Source organism: Juglans microcarpa x Juglans regia, chromosome 7D (genome assembly GCF_004785595.1).
Source record: "Juglans microcarpa x Juglans regia isolate MS1-56 chromosome 7D, Jm3101_v1.0, whole genome shotgun sequence".
Lineage (NCBI taxonomy): Eukaryota > Viridiplantae > Streptophyta > Magnoliopsida > Fagales > Juglandaceae > Juglans > Juglans microcarpa x Juglans regia.
Genome location: NC_054606.1, coordinates 2243774 through 2263310, shown reverse-complemented (window position 1 = coordinate 2263310; position 19537 = coordinate 2243774). Strand labels below are relative to the sequence as shown.

The following is a 19537-nucleotide window of genomic DNA, read 5'->3' as shown; positions in this document are numbered from 1 at the left end:
AACTCCCCCTTTGACACTCAATAAATCTTTCCACAAAGCTTTTTTTTTTTTTTTTTTGATGAAATTACGTCCGACATTACAACGTATGCTCAGGTATGTGATGCTCATCGGTTCATGGCAAAACAAGGATGTTGGCAATGTCATCCATAACAATATAGACCTTTTTTTTCAATGGAATAAAGGATAATTGTTGAAAATCTGGCTTACACAACACAGCCTTATTTGATCAAGTCTTTATAAAATGTTTCCTCTCCTAATAGAAAGAGCATAATCAAACATCGATCAATGCTAATTAACACCCTGCCTGCTTCTTTACACTGAACTCGGGACTGCAGAAATGAGGGGACTCACTCGTCTCTGTCAATGTCACCGCAACCAATTAGAGAGTGTAGTGCTGGTTCATGGCATCAATGTCTAGACCCCTCAGCTTGGCAAATGACTCAACCCTGCCTTTCAGAGTGTGAAGCTCCCTCAACCTGCAAAAAGAAAAATGAATTGAAATTGAACCAATTCATTAAGAAAATGATTCCAAGGGGTTCCCTTCAAGAGAAAAAGGGCAACCAGGGCTAACTGGATGTATATGCATGACTTTACTATTTATGAAATGGTGGAGACAGGGTCTTGTGAGTTTCAATAAAAAGACTAACCTTGCAATCTCAGCACGCCTTTTAGCTTCTTCTGCCATGAGACTGATGTCCCTAAAAGTGCTCCTTTCAGAAAACTTTTTGGTCTCAGCAGACTGGAGGCCATGTAGTGTTCGCTGCTCGGCCGCCCATGCAGCCTCACGAGCTTCCCTACCAAAGTCCTTTTTGCTGGTAAATGCAGTCTGTTAAATACACAAGCAGGTGGCCATATTAGTATTTGTTCTGAAGCACTAGCAATCACGAGAGAGTCAGGATATTAAGACATCATCAATGATACGGAATTAAGGAAGAATTTCATCCAGTAAGAAGTTTAGGAATGATTTTTGGATAAACTCATGATATTTGAAAAGTTCTACACTATAATTGAGTCATCATAGGTAAACTGCTGTTTCACTTACTCTTCTGTCTACCACCAGATCCCACGCACGTCCACTTAATGCATATCGGACAGCAAATTTTAAGGGATCGAGCAAGAAATAAGTCACAATACTGTATAACCAAATGGCACCTGTCCAACCCCAGCCAATGCTTTCTATTCCTGCGAAACCCCAATTTGCAGTGGCAGATATTGCTGAAGCAACCTGCAAAGATGAGTCTTAAGATTCTGATTGACATTTTCGAAGGAATATAAAACTTATGAAGCAAGGCAGTGAAAAAGGTGTCACTGTACACAGGGCTTGAGCCCCCCCCTCCCTCTCTGTGATTGAAAATTTTTAGTGCGTTGGGATGGAAGATTGATCCACTTCACCATTCCGCTTTGAAAAATGATAGTCTAAATACAGAAGAAAAGAAGAAGGTAATTGAAAGGCTTCTATTAACTATTGGGACTTGATGGGGATACTCCTATGTCGCCTGCAGCACAAGCATTTCATGCTCCAATTGTCCAAGAGCTAAAAAAGTGGACACACTTGAATTCAGTATGATCCCAACAATATCTTGAATCGTTAAAATTGCATGATGGGGGATGCATAAATGTGAACTGTAAATTAGAAGTTGAGAAGACTGGGTGGAGAGATCAAGATTGATATTGAGAGTATAAATGAGGAACATTTCCCACCTTGAATTGTTAAAACTTCAGATAGTCTCAGAAGAAATCAGAATTATTATATTATATGCACAGAAAATAAGGTATAACTTAATAAAAGAATGTATCATCGGAGTTGGGATTCAAGCATGTTTTCCACTTGAAAAAAGGTAAATGGACTTTACCCTGTGGCCTATAGAGAATCCATATCACGCCTCTCTGTATGTAGCAGAACGGGCATGTTTCTTTCTACCAACTATATATATTTTGAAAAAAAACAAAATCTTAAAATTCTCTACCATGTTTTTTTTTGTAAGTTAAAATTCTGTACCAGTTGAGCAATAACAAAGGCAGTAACAAGCAAAAGTCCGGGTCGTTCCATGAAAGACCAGCTCCTGGAGCGAGTCACAAATATTAATGCCTGGCTAATGATGCTGATTTGAAGATACAAAGCAGATGCCATCGTCTTAGGCGTATCGAGGTGCTTCAAACGGAAATTTTTCTGCAAGAAGAAAGGTATAAGATAGATCGTGAAATTATATGCAAAAAAATCCTATCTAAAATCTTCTGTTGGCGCACAAATAAGAAAAAAGCAATGAGAATGTGAAAGACCACATATAAAATCTGATATAGATTTTGCCCACCATAAGACTTTTTAGTATGATCAATGAGATCATGCCGTTCTTAACCTTAGAACAACTTCTGAGAGAGAAGCCATAATAATCCCGACTCCCAAAACTGTCGCAGTAGATGCAAATTCATAGGGCCAGCTTTTTCCACTCCTCAACTAGTGGCTCAGTGTATATAATTCAGAATATTTTTATTTGGGTTCCAACAAGAAAGTTATGCAAGATATGAAGTGAATATGATGTACCAAAGGAGGGAATTTACCGTAAAGAAGTGGGTTCTAAAAGCTGCCTTGAAGAATACGACAGTCATTAGAGCCAGGTAACTACCCAGAAAAATCCCAGTTGCGAAAATTTCACTGAGCTTCCAACTGTCGGGAACTGGAGAAGGCTTGACCCTGTCTTTTGATATGGTCATGATGGTACCTGGAAGCAGACTAACAGTCACATAACAAGCGTAATAAAGGACATTATGTGACAGAAAGATGAAGAAGTTAAAATTCAGCTGACCATCATTAAGAATGGCGATGACAAGAACCATGAAAGGAGGGAAGTCAAATTTCCAGATGATATTCAGCAACATAAAACCTAGCTGTTATACAAAACCAGCTGCAAATGAGACAAACTAACAGTGGGATGCACTCAAGAAATTTTCATACACATTAGAAGGAAAGCCTTACCACAATACGTATGGTGATAGACACAGCATATATCTGGATGAAGGGGGATAAAGAGTCTCGGAATTAGTTACACAAGTAAGGCTTATACCAAGACTTTGATTATTTTTTTATTTTTTGAAGTAAAACTTTAAATTACCGTGTAGTTTTTCATTCTTTGGAAGATTGCACGGCTTGTTAACACGGCACTGATGATCACACTCAACCCTGGTTCAGTTAGAACAATATCTGAGGCACTACGGGCAGCATCTGTGGAATCTGCCACAGCAATTCCTATGTCTGCTATCTTCAAGGCAGGTGCATCATTTACTCCATCACCAGTCATTCCACAAATGTGCTTTCTAGCTTGTAATTTCTTCACAATCTCATATTTATGTTCTGAAGGAGAAAATGTGTGATTAGAAAGTTCGTGGAAATCAGTTTAAAGGACTCATTCAATCATAACCACCAGACTAACCTGGAAAGACGCCAGCAAAACCATCAGCTTTCTCAATGAGCTCATCTATAGAGAAAGCAGTAACTGCATCATCCTTGGTATCACCAAGCAGAGATGAAGAGGGATACATGTTTGTGCCCATACCAAGCCGTCTTCCTGTTTCCTTGGCAATTGCAAGCTGGTCACCTGCAGGAATTATAATAGGTTGACCTCACCATGCAGATGGACGAAAGGTTTAATTGTTTTTACGTAGCAATACTTAATTGTGTTACGCATAAATACATATATATGCGTCGTAATATCTCTTTGATTGCACTTCATATTTGAGTCAATTTTCACATGTGTAGAGTTCTGAAAATTTCACAAATTTGATCAGTTCTCTCTCCCTCTCTGCTAGCCCTTGATCCCTAAACCTCCATCTTCCTTTGTCAAAAGAAGACTCTACCACCAATGCTATGAGAGGGCCAGTACCATCTCTTCAGTTTTATTTTCTATTTAGGTGCTGCACGTTCTGTTTTCCGTTATCCATTATATGGATCGTCTCCACGTTAATGTTAATATCAAAACCCACATCTTCACATCCTACGTAGGGGAAACAACAGATTCTATAACCGGAGACACTTGTGTTATGCTATGAAGAAGGTTGACTGATAAGAAATACTTTTTTTTTTTTTGCCTGCAATTTGTAAGTGGGATTGTTATGAATTTTTCGTATGCCAAAGGTCAAAATTAAAGAAGGTTACCGGCACATACCTGTGATCATTTTAACGCTTACACCGAGGTCCAAAGCTCTTCTAATTGTTTCAGCACTATCATGGCGAGGAGGGTCAAAAAGAGGAAGAAGGCCAACAAACTCCCAGGGGCCACCAGGACTGTCTTTGGTACCCGCAGGTACTTCCTATTGAAAAAGAAACCAGATTTCTCATAAATTAACGGAAAGGAACGTGTTTACAAGAAAATGAAGAGACCTTGAGAGACTGATAACCTGACGGGCAACACCAAGGGAACGTAGTCCACGTTCTGCAAACTTGTCAATCATTGTATGCACCTTCCGTGCAATTTCTGATTTATTATAGGCCAGATTGAGAATCTACATGGCATGTGTGCAAAAGAGTTCAGAGCTTGGGGATACGCATTAAGGTTAAGAGCTCATTTGAAAATCTAGAGTTATATGTTCTACCTGCTCTGGTGCACCTTTGCTGACTCTCTGCATTTTACCAGCACCATCGATGAACGTAAGTGCAGTCCTTTTGTCAGTTGGATTGAATGGTAGGAAGTGTACTTCTTCGATTCCAGCTCGGGCCTTAGTTTTTTTAATAAAAAAATAGATACAATTATAGAATAGATTCAGCTTAATTCAAGGTAATAAGTAAGCAATCGTGAAAAGACAATTTGATAATTCATATGATTTTGTCCAACATGTTGCAACATATACCAAAAGCAATGCAAGACTTCGGAGCCATTTGAAGACAATAGTGGAAACAACCAAACGCAGGTAATGACATTGGAAGAGAGACTAGAAGCAGCTTTTATCCTTGGCCTTGGGTTGAACACACGCAACACCACAAACAGAAACATTATCCGTAAAGAAAGTCCTTAATTTATAAGTACTTATCCAATACAATACCTCCTTAGGGTCCGCTAACATTGAAACAATTGCAGCATCAATGGCATCTTGATTCTCTAACCTTGATGCCCTTGCAGCCATAAGTACAACCATATCCTTGTCAACACCTCTGGCAAAAACCTGTAATGACATGAATGATGTAAGAATTCCTTAAAAGCAAACACAAATAGCATTTCACAATTAAAATGTGAATATCCAACTTTCATTATGTTAGTTTCTAGTTGGAAGCTCCCTACATTACCAGTTGCTATGCCATGCAGACTTAGAGAAAGATAAGAGGGACCAAGAGTATAACCTCAATCATATTTTTATCCACTGTAAGCTTGTTAAGTGTCAGTGTGCCTGTTTTGTCACTGCATAGCACATCCATCCCAGCCATTTCCTCAATGGCTGTCATTCTCTTTGTTATGGCACCCTGTACAAGACATAGATGCCCATTGCTCAATAATATTCAGAATTGAAACCCATTTAACTCTTTCATATTCACCATCAGGGTTATGTCCTTTATGACTGTTGTAAAATTCCAAATCAATATAGAGTGTGGTAGAGGCTTCACAAACCTGCTGTGACAAACGATGTGAACCAATGGCCATTGTAACAGAAAGAACAGTTGGCATTGCGATTGGGATACCTCCAATTAGTAGGACAAGTAGGTTATCGATTCCAATACGGTACTTCCTGTGGTCAATCGCATATATCTTAATGATTTCAATAATCATCCCAACAGCGATCGAACAAATGCAGAAGTTTCCGATTGCTGTTAAAACCTGAAAATATAATTTAAATTTAACCATTAGATAACGTTGAGACATGACCATGCATGACAATGTTAATGATTTGGAAAATGTCTTCAGAAAGTGATTAAAACATTCAGATGTTTTGGATTGGCTTTATGGACCTGCTGGAAATGGCCAACATGTGTGGTGTTTTCCACAAGGTGAGCTGCCTTCCCAAAGAAAGTGTGAACGCCAGTTGCAATAACAACAGCTTCAATTTCACCTTGCTTGCATGTTGAACCTGAGTAAACCCCATCACCAGGATTCTTTGTAACTGGAAGAGATTCCCCAGTAAGTGCAGACTGCAAGTGACAAAGAAATATGTTAAATTCAGCAGGTTATGTTACTACAGAAAAAATATATGGAATGTACTACTGTCATGATGACAAAATCGTGTCAATGTTTAGTACTTCATCTGATTGTGGACTAAAGATTTACCAGCATACTAAAAGAGGTTTTTCATGCGCATGATATTTACCATTTATATCCTATTATATATGTACCAGTAAGCTCTTTTATCTGTTTTTTTTTTTTTTTTTTTTTGTTGCAAATATTGACCTGATCAATTTTCAAAGGATCTCCTTCAAGAAGGCGTGCGTCAGCAGGAACAATGTCACCAAGTTTGATACTGATTATATCTCCAGGAACCAGCACTGAAGCATCTTCTTCACTCCATTTTCCATCGCGCAGTACCTAATCAAGAATCATCAGAAGTCAAAACAAAATGGAAACAAGATAAGATGTGTCAGACATAATGGAAAACCAGTAACGAGGTAGAACTATTTTCTGATGGCAAGATGGAAATGTCAATGTCTTGAACTAAGGATATCAACTGCAAAGAGAAGGACCTTTGCTTTTGGGGCCAACCGTGCCATAAGAGCAGCTGCTGCATTGCCAGCATTGTTTTCCTCTATGAAACTGATTGTAGAATTGATAAATAGTAAGACCAGGATGCCGATGAAATCAGGATAATCTGTTTTGTTACCCTGCATAAATAAGGTTTTTTCAAAAGTTTCTCAAACTAATAAACTGAAGAAACAAATTTAAGACTCCATGATTTCACCATTATAAATTACTTATTCCGAAGCCAAGAATCTTCAAGAAAAATTAAGTCTAGTCATATTTGCTAATTAATTTTTTTCAGGTCATAGGTTCAGTGACATGTAGCTTACCGTACTAGGAAAAAAAAGGAGTAAATAAAGAAGAAAAGTTAAAGAGTCATTTAGATTTACCGGCCCTCCATGTGCAAGGGCAATGGCCATGATAGCTGCAGCTTCCATGACCCATGACAAAGGATTCCACATAAAGCCTAAAAACTTCAGTAGCTTGTTTTCCTAGTGAGCAGGATGGAAGAACCAATCAATGAGGCAGACAGAGCAAGAAATAATGAAAAAAATAAAAATTGAGTGGAAATTAGATTAAAACCCAATATTGCTTTCCTAACCTTTTTCTCCTCAAGTTTGTTGTATCCAAATAAATCCAGTCGTTCTTGAAGTGAATCGGATGCCAAACCATCCCTTGTACATTTAAGATGCTCAAAAACTTCTTCAAGGGGTATATTTTCCTTCATAAAGCAACTTCCGATTTAGCATGTATTAATTGTTTTGTCCCATACAAATAATATGGTGGTGGAAGTTTCTAATTTACATTTACATCCATAAATCTCATTTACTTCCTGTTTGGAAAATTTAAATTATGACTCTGATGCCATCTTTAATCAATAAAAGACCCGAGTTCTGTTGATTTTGCATGGATATTTCAATCTGACAGTACTTCACCAAAAAAGAAAGACTGTTTGCGGTAGAAACAAACTTTATCCTACCAAGAACATCAACTTGGGTCACTAAACTTGTACATCTGACTATGAAGCCAACAAGAGTCAAATGAATATATCTATCTCCATAAACAATTAAACATCCACACACTGCATATATCAAGCATCCAGACATTTTCATTAATCATCACTAAGATAAGTTGGGCATGCTGTAAAATGATTAAAAAGGATCTATAGAGAATTTAAGCACAAACCAGATCAACGGCTTCCTGGATAACAGCATCAAGGGAAAGTGACTTCTCAACCATGTTGGATTTCCTGTAAGTTTCGGACCTTGAACATAGAACGATTTGACGTTAGCTATTAATCCGATATTCAATATACACCAATCTCATGTTCAATAGGAACACAAACCCAGAAATCTTATTAGCAACATAAATCCAGAAAATGAAATAGAAAATCTGCACCTGTTGAGTGAATCTTAACGATCCCAATTCCTCAACAAAAAAGAAGCCTTCAAATATCTCTCCCACACATCCAATTAACCTTCCAAGCCCGCTGAACAAGTTGGGTAGATTACTCAAAGAATAGTACGAAAGTAATGGTATTTGTAGATGTACTTGCACTGCCTATCAACGTCAGTGCGAATTGGACAAAGTAGCAAAGTGAGAATCAAGACAGAAGAAGACGAAAGCTAGAATGCTAGAGATAAAGGTGGGATGGTTTGCTTAGTAATGATGCCAGCTGCTAGAAGATCACAACCCCATTGGCTTGTGAACATCGCCGGCCAGCGTCTGCTTCAGATGTAGTAACCGAAGCTCACTCAAATAAAGATATGCAAGTCTTTTCAAATGGTAGTTTAACTTTGCCGCCATGTTCTTTTCAACCCCATGCAACGTTTCATCCGTACAGCACACGGTTTATATTTTATAAATATAACAGCTAATAAGAGATCAGTACTAGACGAAATATATTATTTTTAGAGAAAAATTCTGTTTTTCCTCTAAATGAGTTTTATGAATATTTAATGTATTATATTTTAAATGATTTTTTTATTTATATAATTAAAATATTAATAAGATTAGAGAAGATAAATTAATGTACAAAAAGTGACAATATTGATCATTTTTAAACGTAAACTTTTCAATTTCTATCATTTCAATTTTCATGATGCGGATAATAAATTCTGCCGTCAATTTTGTTGGTGAAATCTAAGTTATGGAGGGATTACAGAATGGTTCTCTGAAAATATAGAATAATATTTGAACTGTCGCACGTTAAAAACTACGTACGTCGTTGTCTACATTTTATTTCTTATGTTGTCTATTTTTTATTTATTTAATGTTTCAGAGATAAGTATATAAATGCATAAATTTTAATAATTTGAGGATACAAAGAATATTTTATCCAAATTTAATTTTATTTCAACGTGAGGAGGAGCTACAAAGAAAGCTTTGGGTTGAACAATGGCCAAGCAAGGCCAAGTAGCTAGTGAATTTACAATCGGTGCACACCATGCCATCGGTCTCTATAGAGGGACCCTTCACGGAAATGAGGGTGTTGCATTATAGAAGTCGTTTCATTTGAAAATAAAAATATATCATGAGATGGACTTTCTGCATCAACGTGCATTGTAAGCTGGTTAAAATTGTGGGAAGGGAAAGACTGCATGCCTCATTTTTTTAAGCAAAACAAAACAAAACAAAAAAGAGTTTTCTGTCGACAGGCAATAGTCGATTTCTCTAAACTAGCAAGTTTCGAAAACCCCAACATATTTATAATAAAATTTGGATATCTCTAAGGCAAAACATGATTCTTGGATAGAGGTAGGGGTCGGCTTCTGTTGTTGTTGGCTGGTTATCGTACCTTGATCAATGATCACTACTAGGCTTGCAAGCATGCGATGGAGGGAGGGAATTAATGCAGTTGTAAGCCTGTAATTGGGGGTGGGGCCAAAAGATCCTACTCTGCACTAAACTACATACGTAAACAATGCAATACTAGTTCAGTATTCTTTATATTATTATTATTATTATGACACGTGTGTTTTATTATCTTAGAAGATGCAGCAATGGTTCTCTATGGTTTCAATAACCAATTATAAAACCTCGTTTTGGGAACCATCCACAATGCTAGCAGCCTCCTTGGCCTCATCATCTTAAATTTTAATCCTTCAAGGAACATGGAGGCAATACCTAAGACCAAAAACAATTATACAACTCTTTAGAAACACATTTTATAATAAATTAATATGATAGTATCATTCCTTAAAATGTATATTTTTTTTTTTTAATTTGAGTTTCATATTTTTTTTCTTTTATAAATAATGTAGTAAAAATTATAAAAAGTTGTAACGTATATAAAAATATATTGTGAATAAGAATATTTTATATCTAGTAAATTGAGTTATTATTTTGATACCTCAATCCCTTATGCAAAAGCATCAATCGATCAACTACCTAAACAAATTAATAAATTATAGTCAAATGATTGAAAAACCAATGGTGCAGATTACCAAGCACTGATTAAAAAAGGGATACAAGCAGGAAAATAGAAATTCTGGAAAATGATATATATGAATATTGTTCTTTTTTCTCTTTTATGAACATGTTAAATCTTTTATCACTCTCTAATGCAAAAGAACTATTTTTTTTTTTTTTTTTAATACATTGAGGCTCCGTGGATTTAAGCTACCCATGCACAATAAGGAAGTGATCTAGTTGCCAGAGTCTGGCTTCTCATTTCCACAATCCTTTCGGTTGCAAACAGTTCGAAAGGGATAGTTTAGATTGCCACATTTGTCACATGTCCAGCTGCCTTCGGGGGCACCGGTGTTTGACTGGTTTGGGCCCTGCAAAGGAGTGGTGAGCAAGTTCAAACAAACTTAAAAAGGGTGATGAGTTACTAATCACGAGAACACCATCATGTGCATTACAATGTCAGTGCAACTTAGCCGCATGATAAAAACTGAAAAATATCATCGACTTCAAAGACAGTATAACTTCTGTAAATGAAATCACTTGTTACGGCAAAACCGCTACCTTCAAAGACACAATGTAACTTCTTAAAATGGCAAGTGCTACGAGGATAAGTTATGAACTGTGTGGCTACGGACATAAAAGTCCGACTCGCAGTTGTTCAAAATATGGTTCCAAGGACTCTTCACGCAGTCATCCTTATTGGTTCAACAGGCATCTTTTAAGCAGCATGCTTCTATATTGGTGAAGAATGTTAGCAAGTTAAAATTTTTATTGACACACCATCCTGCCATTTATATGATAATCATGAAGTCCATAGCTACTTTTATAGATCGTATCAAGGCAATATACAGTTATTACCTCCTTTCTTTAAATTAAACATGAACCAACCTTAAAAGTGAAAATATCCGACACCAATTGGGCCTCTGCTTGATGAATGTACGAGTCATTCTATCCTCATTGTAATTATGAACTAGAGTATTGGTGATGTACATACTTATTCAACTAATTTTAGAAAACAATTTTTTCATCCAAAGATGTATATTTCAATGTCGACCTTCGGAATATCAAACAATGAACAAGTCCATAGAGAAACCACTTACAGGAGAAGGTCTTGGTGCCCCACATTTCTTGATGTTGCAATTGGTTCTAAAGGCAAAGTTAACATTCTCACATTTGGGACAAATCCAATCCCCTTCATGTAAACCATCTGGCCCTGCATGTACAAACAGATACAGCATGCAAATTATATTTGCATGTGGCACTAGGTTGACTCAAAAAATAAATGCAATCTAGCATCATATAGACCCCTTTGATACTGGACGTCTCACCCACTATGATTTATTGCAAAACCAAAAACATTAACACGAACTAATAGAATCCAAGAATACTGTATAAAATTTCCAATCAACCATAATGAAACATGTTCAAATAGAAATCATGATTGATGATATTAGAATTACAGCGGGATAAGAAAATTTCCCACAAAAGATTAAAATACAAAATGGTGGAAATACCTCCACGCCGTTTACGAGAAGCAGGATTATCAGGTATTACTCCTGCCCATGGAGGTCCCTGAAAGCCAAATCCATATCCATTGGCAGCAGGCCCTGAGCCATAGCCCATGCCTGAATCATCAAAATAACGACCAGTTATGTACACAGACAAAACAAAACGTTAAATATGCATGACTCAAACTTACATAAGATGTCATTGAGCACAGAACATTTTTTTGAGCTCCACCTGCATCTAGCCCCAAACCAAAATTCTGCTTGACTAATGCATTATGCTGCTGCCAGTATTTTGGCCAGGTCATTGCAATAGCCAGATCACTTACACAATACTGCACCCTAGTGCTCGCATGAGAAATCCCACACCTGGCCCATCCCCTCTAGCTCACCTCCATATACACCATAAGGGGTGGTGATGGTGGATGAGCCGATAAGTCAATAGTATTTGTGGCAAAATATACTTCTTTCTAGTCTTGCATAAAGTCATTTGATGTGTATTTGTACCAGCATAATTGAGCTGGCACTTTGATATTTCCTCATGATTACATGCCATCTTGAAGTGCAATGACCCAGCAGAAGCGCTAGTCACATCTGCACTATAATTCCAAAAGGCTTAGTCATTTTGAAACTTCCCTAGACGTGCTTATCAAGTAAAATTCCACCAGTAAGTAGCCAGCATGAGACTCAGCACCCATTACTGCTTTTTATAACTTACCCATTCTATGCGAGTCTTTCATTTTCCTAATGTATAACTGGGGTGTTGTATGAACTATGAAGTATCATTTATACATAAAAACAATTCTTCATGCACCTCTTTCTTTTCAAATTAATAGCATTTTATGCTGTAAACCCTTGTATCTGCTAGTAGTTACATCTATGCCGAATGTTTTTTTTATCGGTACATCTATGCCAAATGTTTCCAACCATTTCTTTGTGCTTCCACTGACAGTTCAAACTTTCCTCCACTTTCATGTTTCTACATGTTGTATCAACCATTTATTTTAAATGATTTGAAAATCACAAGAGAAAAAGTACCTCCATAAGCTCCAGATGGAAATGTAGGCATGGGACCATATGGTCCATGAGCACTTGCAGGGACACCATAGTCATAACGCATCCCAGAATGTGGTATGGGGGATCCATACCTACCAGACAACCCATAGGGCAAAGGAGGAGCCCCAACACCTCCAAAATAAAATGGAGTGTTATAAGGGCTAAATGGAGCAGGCTGCAGGGAAAAAAATGAAATGTTATACATGTACATCAAAATAAAAGTAAGACGACATAAAAATTTCAGAAGCAAAAATTTTTCATTAGAAAAATCCCAGATTACTTATAAAAAATATATTATGATGACATTCACTTTTATCAGGTAAAGTGGGCCACCAATGGCCTCATATCTGGTAACCATAGCAATGGTGTGAAGGATAAGTTCTTGACATCATATTTAAAATCCACTATACAAACTATACAAAAATATGGCACATTTGTGTATAAGTTCTTCACATAGTTCATCGTTGCAATGAATTGAGCAAACCAAAACTTCGGTTTAAACTTCACCAGAATAAAGTAGTCAAAACCAGAAGTATCATAGCCAAAGATAATCAGCAAGTCAAAAACCTAAAGGAATACATGTAACTTTCAAAGCACTCAAACTCCTATCGGATCCATCCTACTTCATTTTATTTAAGAAAATAGCAAGTTAAAATACACGAACTCCTATTAAGTCTATCATTCTATTTTATTAAAAGATCAAATATTTGCAAGGATTCATCTATAATCAAAAGCTCAGCCTATTTTAGTGTAACCATGAACTTTAATCTCCCCAAGCGTGAGCATAACTTGCTGCCAATAGTTCGGTTTGTGCATTCTCTTAAATACCCATTAATTTAAATACCCAAGTTGAAAGGGTGATATCACTGACAGGTCACATGATTTTTGCTTCTTCTTTGTTCTTTTTCTTGGCAAAAATGATTGTTGATTTCTTTTTTAGCACCAACATATTTTCCATGCACCCAAGAAAAAGAACAAAAAAGAAACATTCTTTCATGTGCAGACCAGAAAACTCTATCTGAACAACAGGTTTTCTGACATTCATCTAACAAAAGTAAAGTATTATGACGGATTTTTCATATCAGTTTACTCAATGTAAGAATGTTTTGGCCCCTTTGGTGTCTTTACTATAGCTTGCATAACCAACAACACAAACCCTAATGCCTTAAAGGACCATTAGTAAAACCTAAAAACGCCCAATCTTTAACCTGTAGTTTCTACACTACCAAATCCTTGCACTTTGAGTGCTTCGGTTCCTCGGCCACAAGAAAGCATTACCTCACATTTGCTGCTTCAAAAGTAATTTTTTTTTTAAAGTGACAAACAAATATAATCCAGCAGCTTACTGGAGTGACAGGAGGTCGAGGAGCACTGCATTTTTCACGATTGCAAACAACTCTAAACCCAAAGTTGACGTTTCCACACTTGGGACAGGTCCAGTCTCCCTCACTTCGTGAAGCTGGTACACATTAAGTATGATAATTACAATCTATAAAATTAGAAAAGAGAAATTACATTAACAACAGACAACTGTTTGTGGATAGCTGTATAAAAATCACAGTTAGCCTCAAAGGAAGCTATAACCGATAAACTGGCTTTGTTTACTGAAGTAAAAGGAAAAAAAAATAATAATACTAAGTGAATTAAGTTTTGATTATTCTAGAACTTAAGGTTAAGTAACTAAAGGAAACCTCTAGTGTATATTATCTTCAGTCAAACCATGATGTACACATCATCTAAATCAAAATAAACCTCTAGTCGAACTATTGTATAACTACTTTCTTCATCCTCGGCATCATCAGTCATTTTCGAAACACATGATTTACACCAGAGTGAAAGATTGAGAAGGAAAGCATGCAAGAGGGTTTCCAAAAAGGTAGTGAATCCCAGCACGCCCACTACCAGAAAATGCCTTAAAATTGAAATTTGCACTAGAAGGAATAAAACGGAACCCCCATTGGTTAAACTTACCGTCATTACGAGACCTCTTCGATCCGAACGGACCCCGATTATTATCAACCTATGCAATAGAAACACGGTGAAGAAAAAAATACATATAAATAAAAAGGCAAAGGCATCATGTACGAAAGAGATGTTGAGGAGAGAAGAAAAAAAAGAACTTAAACGGGGTTTAACCGAATATATCGAAACATATATACGCACATACATGTATATATACCCAGTCTCCTAAAGAAGACTACTCACCTTCGTAGAAGCCATTGAAGCAATTCGGCAAATTGACTTGCGCGTGTGTGTTAGAGAGAGAGAGAGAGAGCTAAATCTGTGACTGTGAAGTCGCCGCTGTTTTATTCTTGGGGGGAAAGGGGGGACTTTCTCGGTAAAAGTTCTGTTTGGCTGCAGGGGGAACCGGTCTCATGCGTTGATTAGGGTTTAATGCCGATCCCCGTGGGGAATAAGGGTTCCAACTTGAGTTGGGTCGGGTTGGGTGAGGGTGAAGCATGACATACATTATCCATACTAAAATTTGGAATACTACCACGTATAGCTGTGAAGTGTAAACGTCACAAAATTATCTTTTGTAAAAAAAAATGAAGTTTACTGTTAAAAATTTAATTTTTTTTAACTATTTTATATTTATTCACTTTTTTCAATTTCATATGAATTTTATATTTATTCATTTTTTTTCAAGTGAATTAAGCGACATTTGCATATTTTATGATTACAAATATCATTTTTTCTAAAATGACTTTATTGGAGAAATGGCTTTCTTATCAATTTATTTTAAAGAAATAAAATAATAGATAATATATATATATATATTATGTATTGCCAAAAACTAGGTATACTTTAATATTTCTTTCTCCATTTAAACGTTTTACTTTTCTTGACAAGATTTCCCGAAATATGTGTCCATTTTTTAACTTTCTATATTACCATCACTGCTAAGAAAATAAAACAAGGTTTTTATTAAAAGAGAAATTATTTGTACAATTTTAGAGTATGCAAGCCAACGTAATTCTTTTGAAAAAATTGAACAAATTTAGAATTCACATGAAAAAAATACATTTTTTTAACAGTGAGCCATATTTTTTTTCAAATAAAGTATACAAGACTTTCACATCCTAAATTACTCTTTATTTCCCTTTCCATGATCATACTATTTAGAGGCATCGATACAAGCCGGAATAATTTCAACGAACAGGTAAATTGTTCAAAAAGAAAACATAAGAATGCTCAAAATTTCAAAATCAACTGGAAAATTACATTTTACGTCATCAAACTACCAACAACCAAAACAATCAATTTCCATCTGGGAATCACGATGAAACTAATTTTATACACTTCGGAGTAGACGTATGCATACTCCTAGTTTGAAACCGAGGAACCCAGCAATATCCAGGATACAAATTGAACTACTTTTTTCGCAAATTTCCATCAGGATGCTGTAGTTAGAACCATATTCCAGTCCACTAAGCCTTAATTTCCATACATACCAATTGCATAGCACTTAACTAACGTTCAACTTTTCAATTATTTCAAAATGCATCTGCATATTGGGCGGCCTATCAGCACAATAAAATCTCTCACAGACCTGTAATTTTCCTCCACTCCTCCGAGCTGCAGATTCAAGCATATGAAGCAATTTATCCTTCTCAGTGCGTATCCAATTGCGCCTACTGTCACACCATTGCCTAGGAGTTCCATGGAGAAGAAAACGAATGCCTTTAGCTCCTTGGGTGAGGCGTTTGTATATTCTCTCAATCACAGCATGATCAGTGAGATATGCACCAGATGAATTTAAACCAACATCCACGTAATGAACCTCAGTGATACTGTTTAGAAGGGTTTCTTCCGTATCAGGAATGATTTTAATCGCTTCTGAGAAATTGGAACACTGACCAATTCTTGACTGTTCTTCAGTGTAAGATTTATTCCCCGTAAGCATGACATCTGAGGAGCTAAGCTCAGTAATCAATTGATTAATTACAGTACCACCCTTGCTAAACCCAAGTATGAGTGTTTTCGGTTGAGAGAAATGTAGTGCAGGTACATTAGTTGGGTGTTGTTCTCCCTCTATCCTTGAAATTACATTCTTTACCTGCCATGGCCAACAAAAAAAATCAAATGATGGTAACCATTCAATCTTAGGCGTCTGTTAGGGTAAACAGACTCAGAAGAGTCTCCAGATTAGTTCACAAGGATATGCTGTTGTTATCAAGTTCAATGGAACAGGGGAAATCATTCACACTACTTGTGAATGGTTAACACCAAAACGTAATGAACAATAGGTGCAGCCTTTATTCATCAATAGGATTATTATCTACAAATTGTTTCAGCGTAGATACATCTTGCTTTTGTTATGGGATCTTCTATATCTATGATAATTTCTTTTTGATAAGTAAATATCTATGATAATAAGCACACAAAATCTAACCTTTCAAAAGTATGCTACAAGTTATTTTCCCCGTATAAAACCAATATGTTAACTGTAATTTCCTAAATGTGACAAAATTCACGAAAGACCTCACAGTTAAAAGATAGTAACACTTTCTTCTCTCTGTACAAACCCAATATTAATTTTTGAGCTGCAGAGTGAGAATCCAATGCAAGATTCGATCAGTTATCATTTAAGAATTCATTCAGTGCTTAGGAGGAGAAGTACTTGGAAACAGTTTGGAAGAACTTACAAAAAAAAAAAAAAAAAAGTTTGGAAGACCCCAAGCATTTCTTCATCTCAAACTAGTAAGCATTTACATCTACTAAACTTGATTAACTTTAAAAGGTGAAATCTTTACACAACATTAGGAAGCCACAATACAGGAAACAGGCCAGACACATATCAAATACATTAATAATATATCACAATGACAAAAGACAATTGATCAGCGCAAGTACCTCTTTAAGGCAATTTGACAAGAGTGAGATGGTCGACCTAGATGCTGGGAATCCAAGTGGGCTATATGATTTTGGCTCTCCCCATCGATTCACAGATGGAATAAAATCTTTATAGACAGCAAAAGGCCCATTAAAAATAGAAGACTCGAAGACCCAAGCATTGACTGAAGTTCCGAATTTTGAAACCAGAAGTCCAGCTATTGTCTTTGGATCTGACAGCCTCTCGATCACTGAATTTCCAGTCCCTTCAACACGATCTCCATTAAAAAATATGGCGTTTGCAGAAGGCACCTGCAAAGAACAACCAGAGTATGATTTTGTTTTGGAATTCAGGGTAGGCTAAACCAACCAGGTCACGAACGCATTGAGCAAAAGGCCGAGTTCGCGGCCTTGCGGCCTTGAAAAGAAAATGATATGCTTTAATGAAAAGAAAATTGGAAAAAAAAAAGTGATTCAAGATTAGGATTTTAAGGGTAAGAGGAAGGAGAAGCCCTGAATACAATACTAAATATATCAGCAGAATTATGTAAAAATGCTCCTTAATTTTCTTCTGTGAGAGATAAAAAGCGATCCCACTAGTTCGTTACGAGAGTTGAGTGAACAGAACTTACGGCTAATGTTTTGGAAGTAGGCGAGAGGCAGAGAGACGCTGCAACTCTATAGTAAGGGCCGCTGTCAGAGCACAGTGGAACCTTTAAAACTCCACACCAACGATCCATGAATTTATGAACTCTACAGAAATATAAAGGATCGAACTTTAGAAACGAGAATCCTCAAAGATTCTCCCCCAAAACTTGGGAAATTAGCTACAGAATATTTGATCGAAAACTGAGGAAAGTTGGATATTTTTTTTATATTTTAGCTAGCTGACGGTTCCAATTTAAAAGACAATCACTGAGATTGAAAACTTGGGAATTGACCTCACCATAATTCTGTGTAAACTCGCATTCCCTCCTGTGCACCACTATTGACGGCAACACAGCGTATAAGTTATGAAAAAACCCCGTGCGCGGGCGCGTCAACTCGTGTTTTCCTCATCGGGCCCGACAAGCTTAACGTACATCAGATTATTAAAATCATCAAGTAAGATCATAGAGTACAAACCCAACATAAACATTCTTATCGGCCTGGGTATTTTGGCAAACAACTCAAGTGCATTCCGAGTTTTCACGTGGCAGAGGTAGGCTGGTACTAAATTCATGAAAGAATAACAAAGCAGTGCATGGCATACGAACAACGCCGGCGTGCGCGTGCAGGAGAGAGATTACATTAAGCGATGATGAGAATTGGATAAATCGGTGCGCACGCCTCGTACACTCAGTTCCGAAGACAGATTCCAACAGCTTCGCGAGCGAAAAGGAGAGTTTGTGAGTTGCGCCCTGTGAATCGACGTGCTTGAATTGGATCTGGACTTCTAGATCTTGAAACCCATTAGATCGGCCTCTCCCAAGACCCAACCCAATCAATTTATTTATTTATTTTAGAGAGATAACCCGACCCAATTTTTTTGTCTGAAAACACCCTCTCATAAAATTTTTTTTTTTTAAAAAAAAAAATACGGTTACTAAGAAAATTATGAACCTTAATCATGTATTGTCAAATATGAACGGCATTGTGCTACAATATAGTCCAATTTTTTCTAATTTAATGTTTGACAGTTTTTAATCAATCAGCGTAATTAGAAAACTTCATTGTCGTGAGAGAATTGTCTTAAATCAATTTATATTTTTCTTTTTTTTTTAATCAATAAGAAGGCTTTCCATGTGGGCACAACAACTAAAATTTTGGTTGTTTCGAGAACCACAAAATTACGGGCAAGCCGATGAAGCTAATTTTTTTTTTTTTTCCTAAGCAATCATAATATACATGTTAAGTAAAAATAGCATATATCCGGCTAATAACAAGGTTATAAGTACTAAACTTTCTATCTGCATGGCTATTAACCTTAATAACAATAAAAGTACTACTTATATATCGGATTATTTAGTATAGATTTTGATATACATCAGTTACTATTCATTCACAAAAATTATTATATATCAATAAAGAGGATGT

At 36.5% G+C, this 19537-nt stretch overlaps 3 protein-coding genes across 6 annotated transcripts; all 3 read right to left on the bottom strand.

Moving 5' to 3' along the window:
• Positions 1 to 306: 306 nt before the first annotated feature.
• LOC121238506 (plasma membrane ATPase 1-like) lies at positions 307 to 7892 on the bottom strand. Of its 2 annotated transcripts, none has more exons than XM_041135405.1 (21): positions 7839 to 7892; positions 7255 to 7374; positions 7043 to 7144; positions 6659 to 6796; positions 6369 to 6503; positions 5933 to 6112; positions 5595 to 5801; positions 5330 to 5449; positions 5035 to 5154; positions 4588 to 4710; positions 4393 to 4497; positions 4161 to 4305; positions 3429 to 3593; positions 3111 to 3349; positions 2975 to 3007; positions 2805 to 2886; positions 2560 to 2720; positions 2000 to 2221; positions 1043 to 1225; positions 648 to 826; positions 307 to 476 (listed from the first exon to the last, which is right to left on the bottom strand). In XM_041135405.1, exons 1-21 carry the CDS (start codon positions 7890 to 7892, stop codon positions 380 to 382), a joined length of 2910 nt encoding a protein of 969 aa, XP_040991339.1. In that variant the 3' UTR covers positions 307 to 379. The 2 variants fall into 2 exon arrangements, with proteins under 2 accessions (XP_040991339.1, XP_040991340.1); XM_041135406.1 differs by having other exon boundaries at positions 2000 to 2170.
• A 2264-nt stretch (positions 7893 to 10156) lies between these two features.
• On the bottom strand, positions 10157 to 15022 carry LOC121238504 (ranBP2-type zinc finger protein At1g67325-like). Of its 2 annotated transcripts, none has more exons than XM_041135403.1 (7): positions 14831 to 15019; positions 14597 to 14645; positions 13972 to 14084; positions 12608 to 12800; positions 11579 to 11689; positions 11165 to 11277; positions 10157 to 10435 (listed from the first exon to the last, which is right to left on the bottom strand). In XM_041135403.1, the coding sequence occupies exons 1-7, from the start codon at positions 14843 to 14845 to the stop codon at positions 10301 to 10303; spliced, it is 729 nt and encodes a 242-aa protein (XP_040991337.1). In that variant the 5' UTR covers positions 14846 to 15019; the 3' UTR covers positions 10157 to 10300. The 2 variants fall into 2 exon arrangements, with proteins under 2 accessions (XP_040991337.1, XP_040991338.1); XM_041135404.1 differs by lacking the exon at positions 10157 to 10435 and adding an exon at positions 10459 to 10797 and having other exon boundaries at positions 14831 to 15022.
• A 795-nt stretch (positions 15023 to 15817) lies between these two features.
• Positions 15818 to 18849, bottom strand: LOC121238503. Of its 2 annotated transcripts, none has more exons than XM_041135401.1 (4): positions 18403 to 18849; positions 18094 to 18214; positions 17483 to 17773; positions 15818 to 16685 (listed from the first exon to the last, which is right to left on the bottom strand). In XM_041135401.1, exons 1-4 carry the CDS (start codon positions 18408 to 18410, stop codon positions 16095 to 16097), a joined length of 1011 nt encoding a protein of 336 aa, XP_040991335.1. In that variant the 5' UTR covers positions 18411 to 18849; the 3' UTR covers positions 15818 to 16094. The 2 variants fall into 2 exon arrangements, with proteins under 2 accessions (XP_040991335.1, XP_040991336.1); XM_041135402.1 differs by having other exon boundaries at positions 18408 to 18849.
• Positions 18850 to 19537: the final 688 nt, after the last annotated feature.

What these genes read in the sequence shown, in the direction of transcription:
- LOC121238506 (XM_041135405.1), bottom strand. Translation starts at nt 7,892, where the DNA reads ATGGTTGAGAAGTCACTTTCCCTTGATGCTGTTATCCAGGAAGCCGTT. An exon ending in ATGTTGGCCATTTCCAGCAG is followed by an intron (nt 5,802 to 5,932) that starts GTCCATAAAGCC and finishes TTATATTTTCAG; the next exon opens with GTTTTAACAGCAATCGGAAA. An exon ending in TTTTGCTGGCGTCTTTCCAG is followed by an intron (nt 3,350 to 3,428) that starts GTTAGTCTGGTG and finishes TTTCTCCTTCAG; the next exon opens with AACATAAATATGAGATTGTG.
- LOC121238504 (XM_041135403.1), bottom strand. An exon ending in TCCATCTGGAGCTTATGGAG is followed by an intron (nt 11,690 to 12,607) that starts GTACTTTTTCTC and finishes TTGATGATTCAG; the next exon opens with GCATGGGCTATGGCTCAGGG. An exon ending in GGGCACCAAGACCTTCTCCT is followed by an intron (nt 10,436 to 11,164) that starts GTAAGTGGTTTC and finishes ACTCCTTTGCAG; the next exon opens with GGCCCAAACCAGTCAAACAC.
- LOC121238503 (XM_041135401.1), bottom strand. An exon ending in CTACTTCCAAAACATTAGCC is followed by an intron (nt 17,774 to 18,093) that starts GTAAGTTCTGTT and finishes TGTTCTTTGCAG; the next exon opens with GTGCCTTCTGCAAACGCCAT. An exon ending in TGTCAAATTGCCTTAAAGAG is followed by an intron (nt 16,686 to 17,482) that starts GTACTTGCGCTG and finishes TGGCCATGGCAG; the next exon opens with GTAAAGAATGTAATTTCAAG.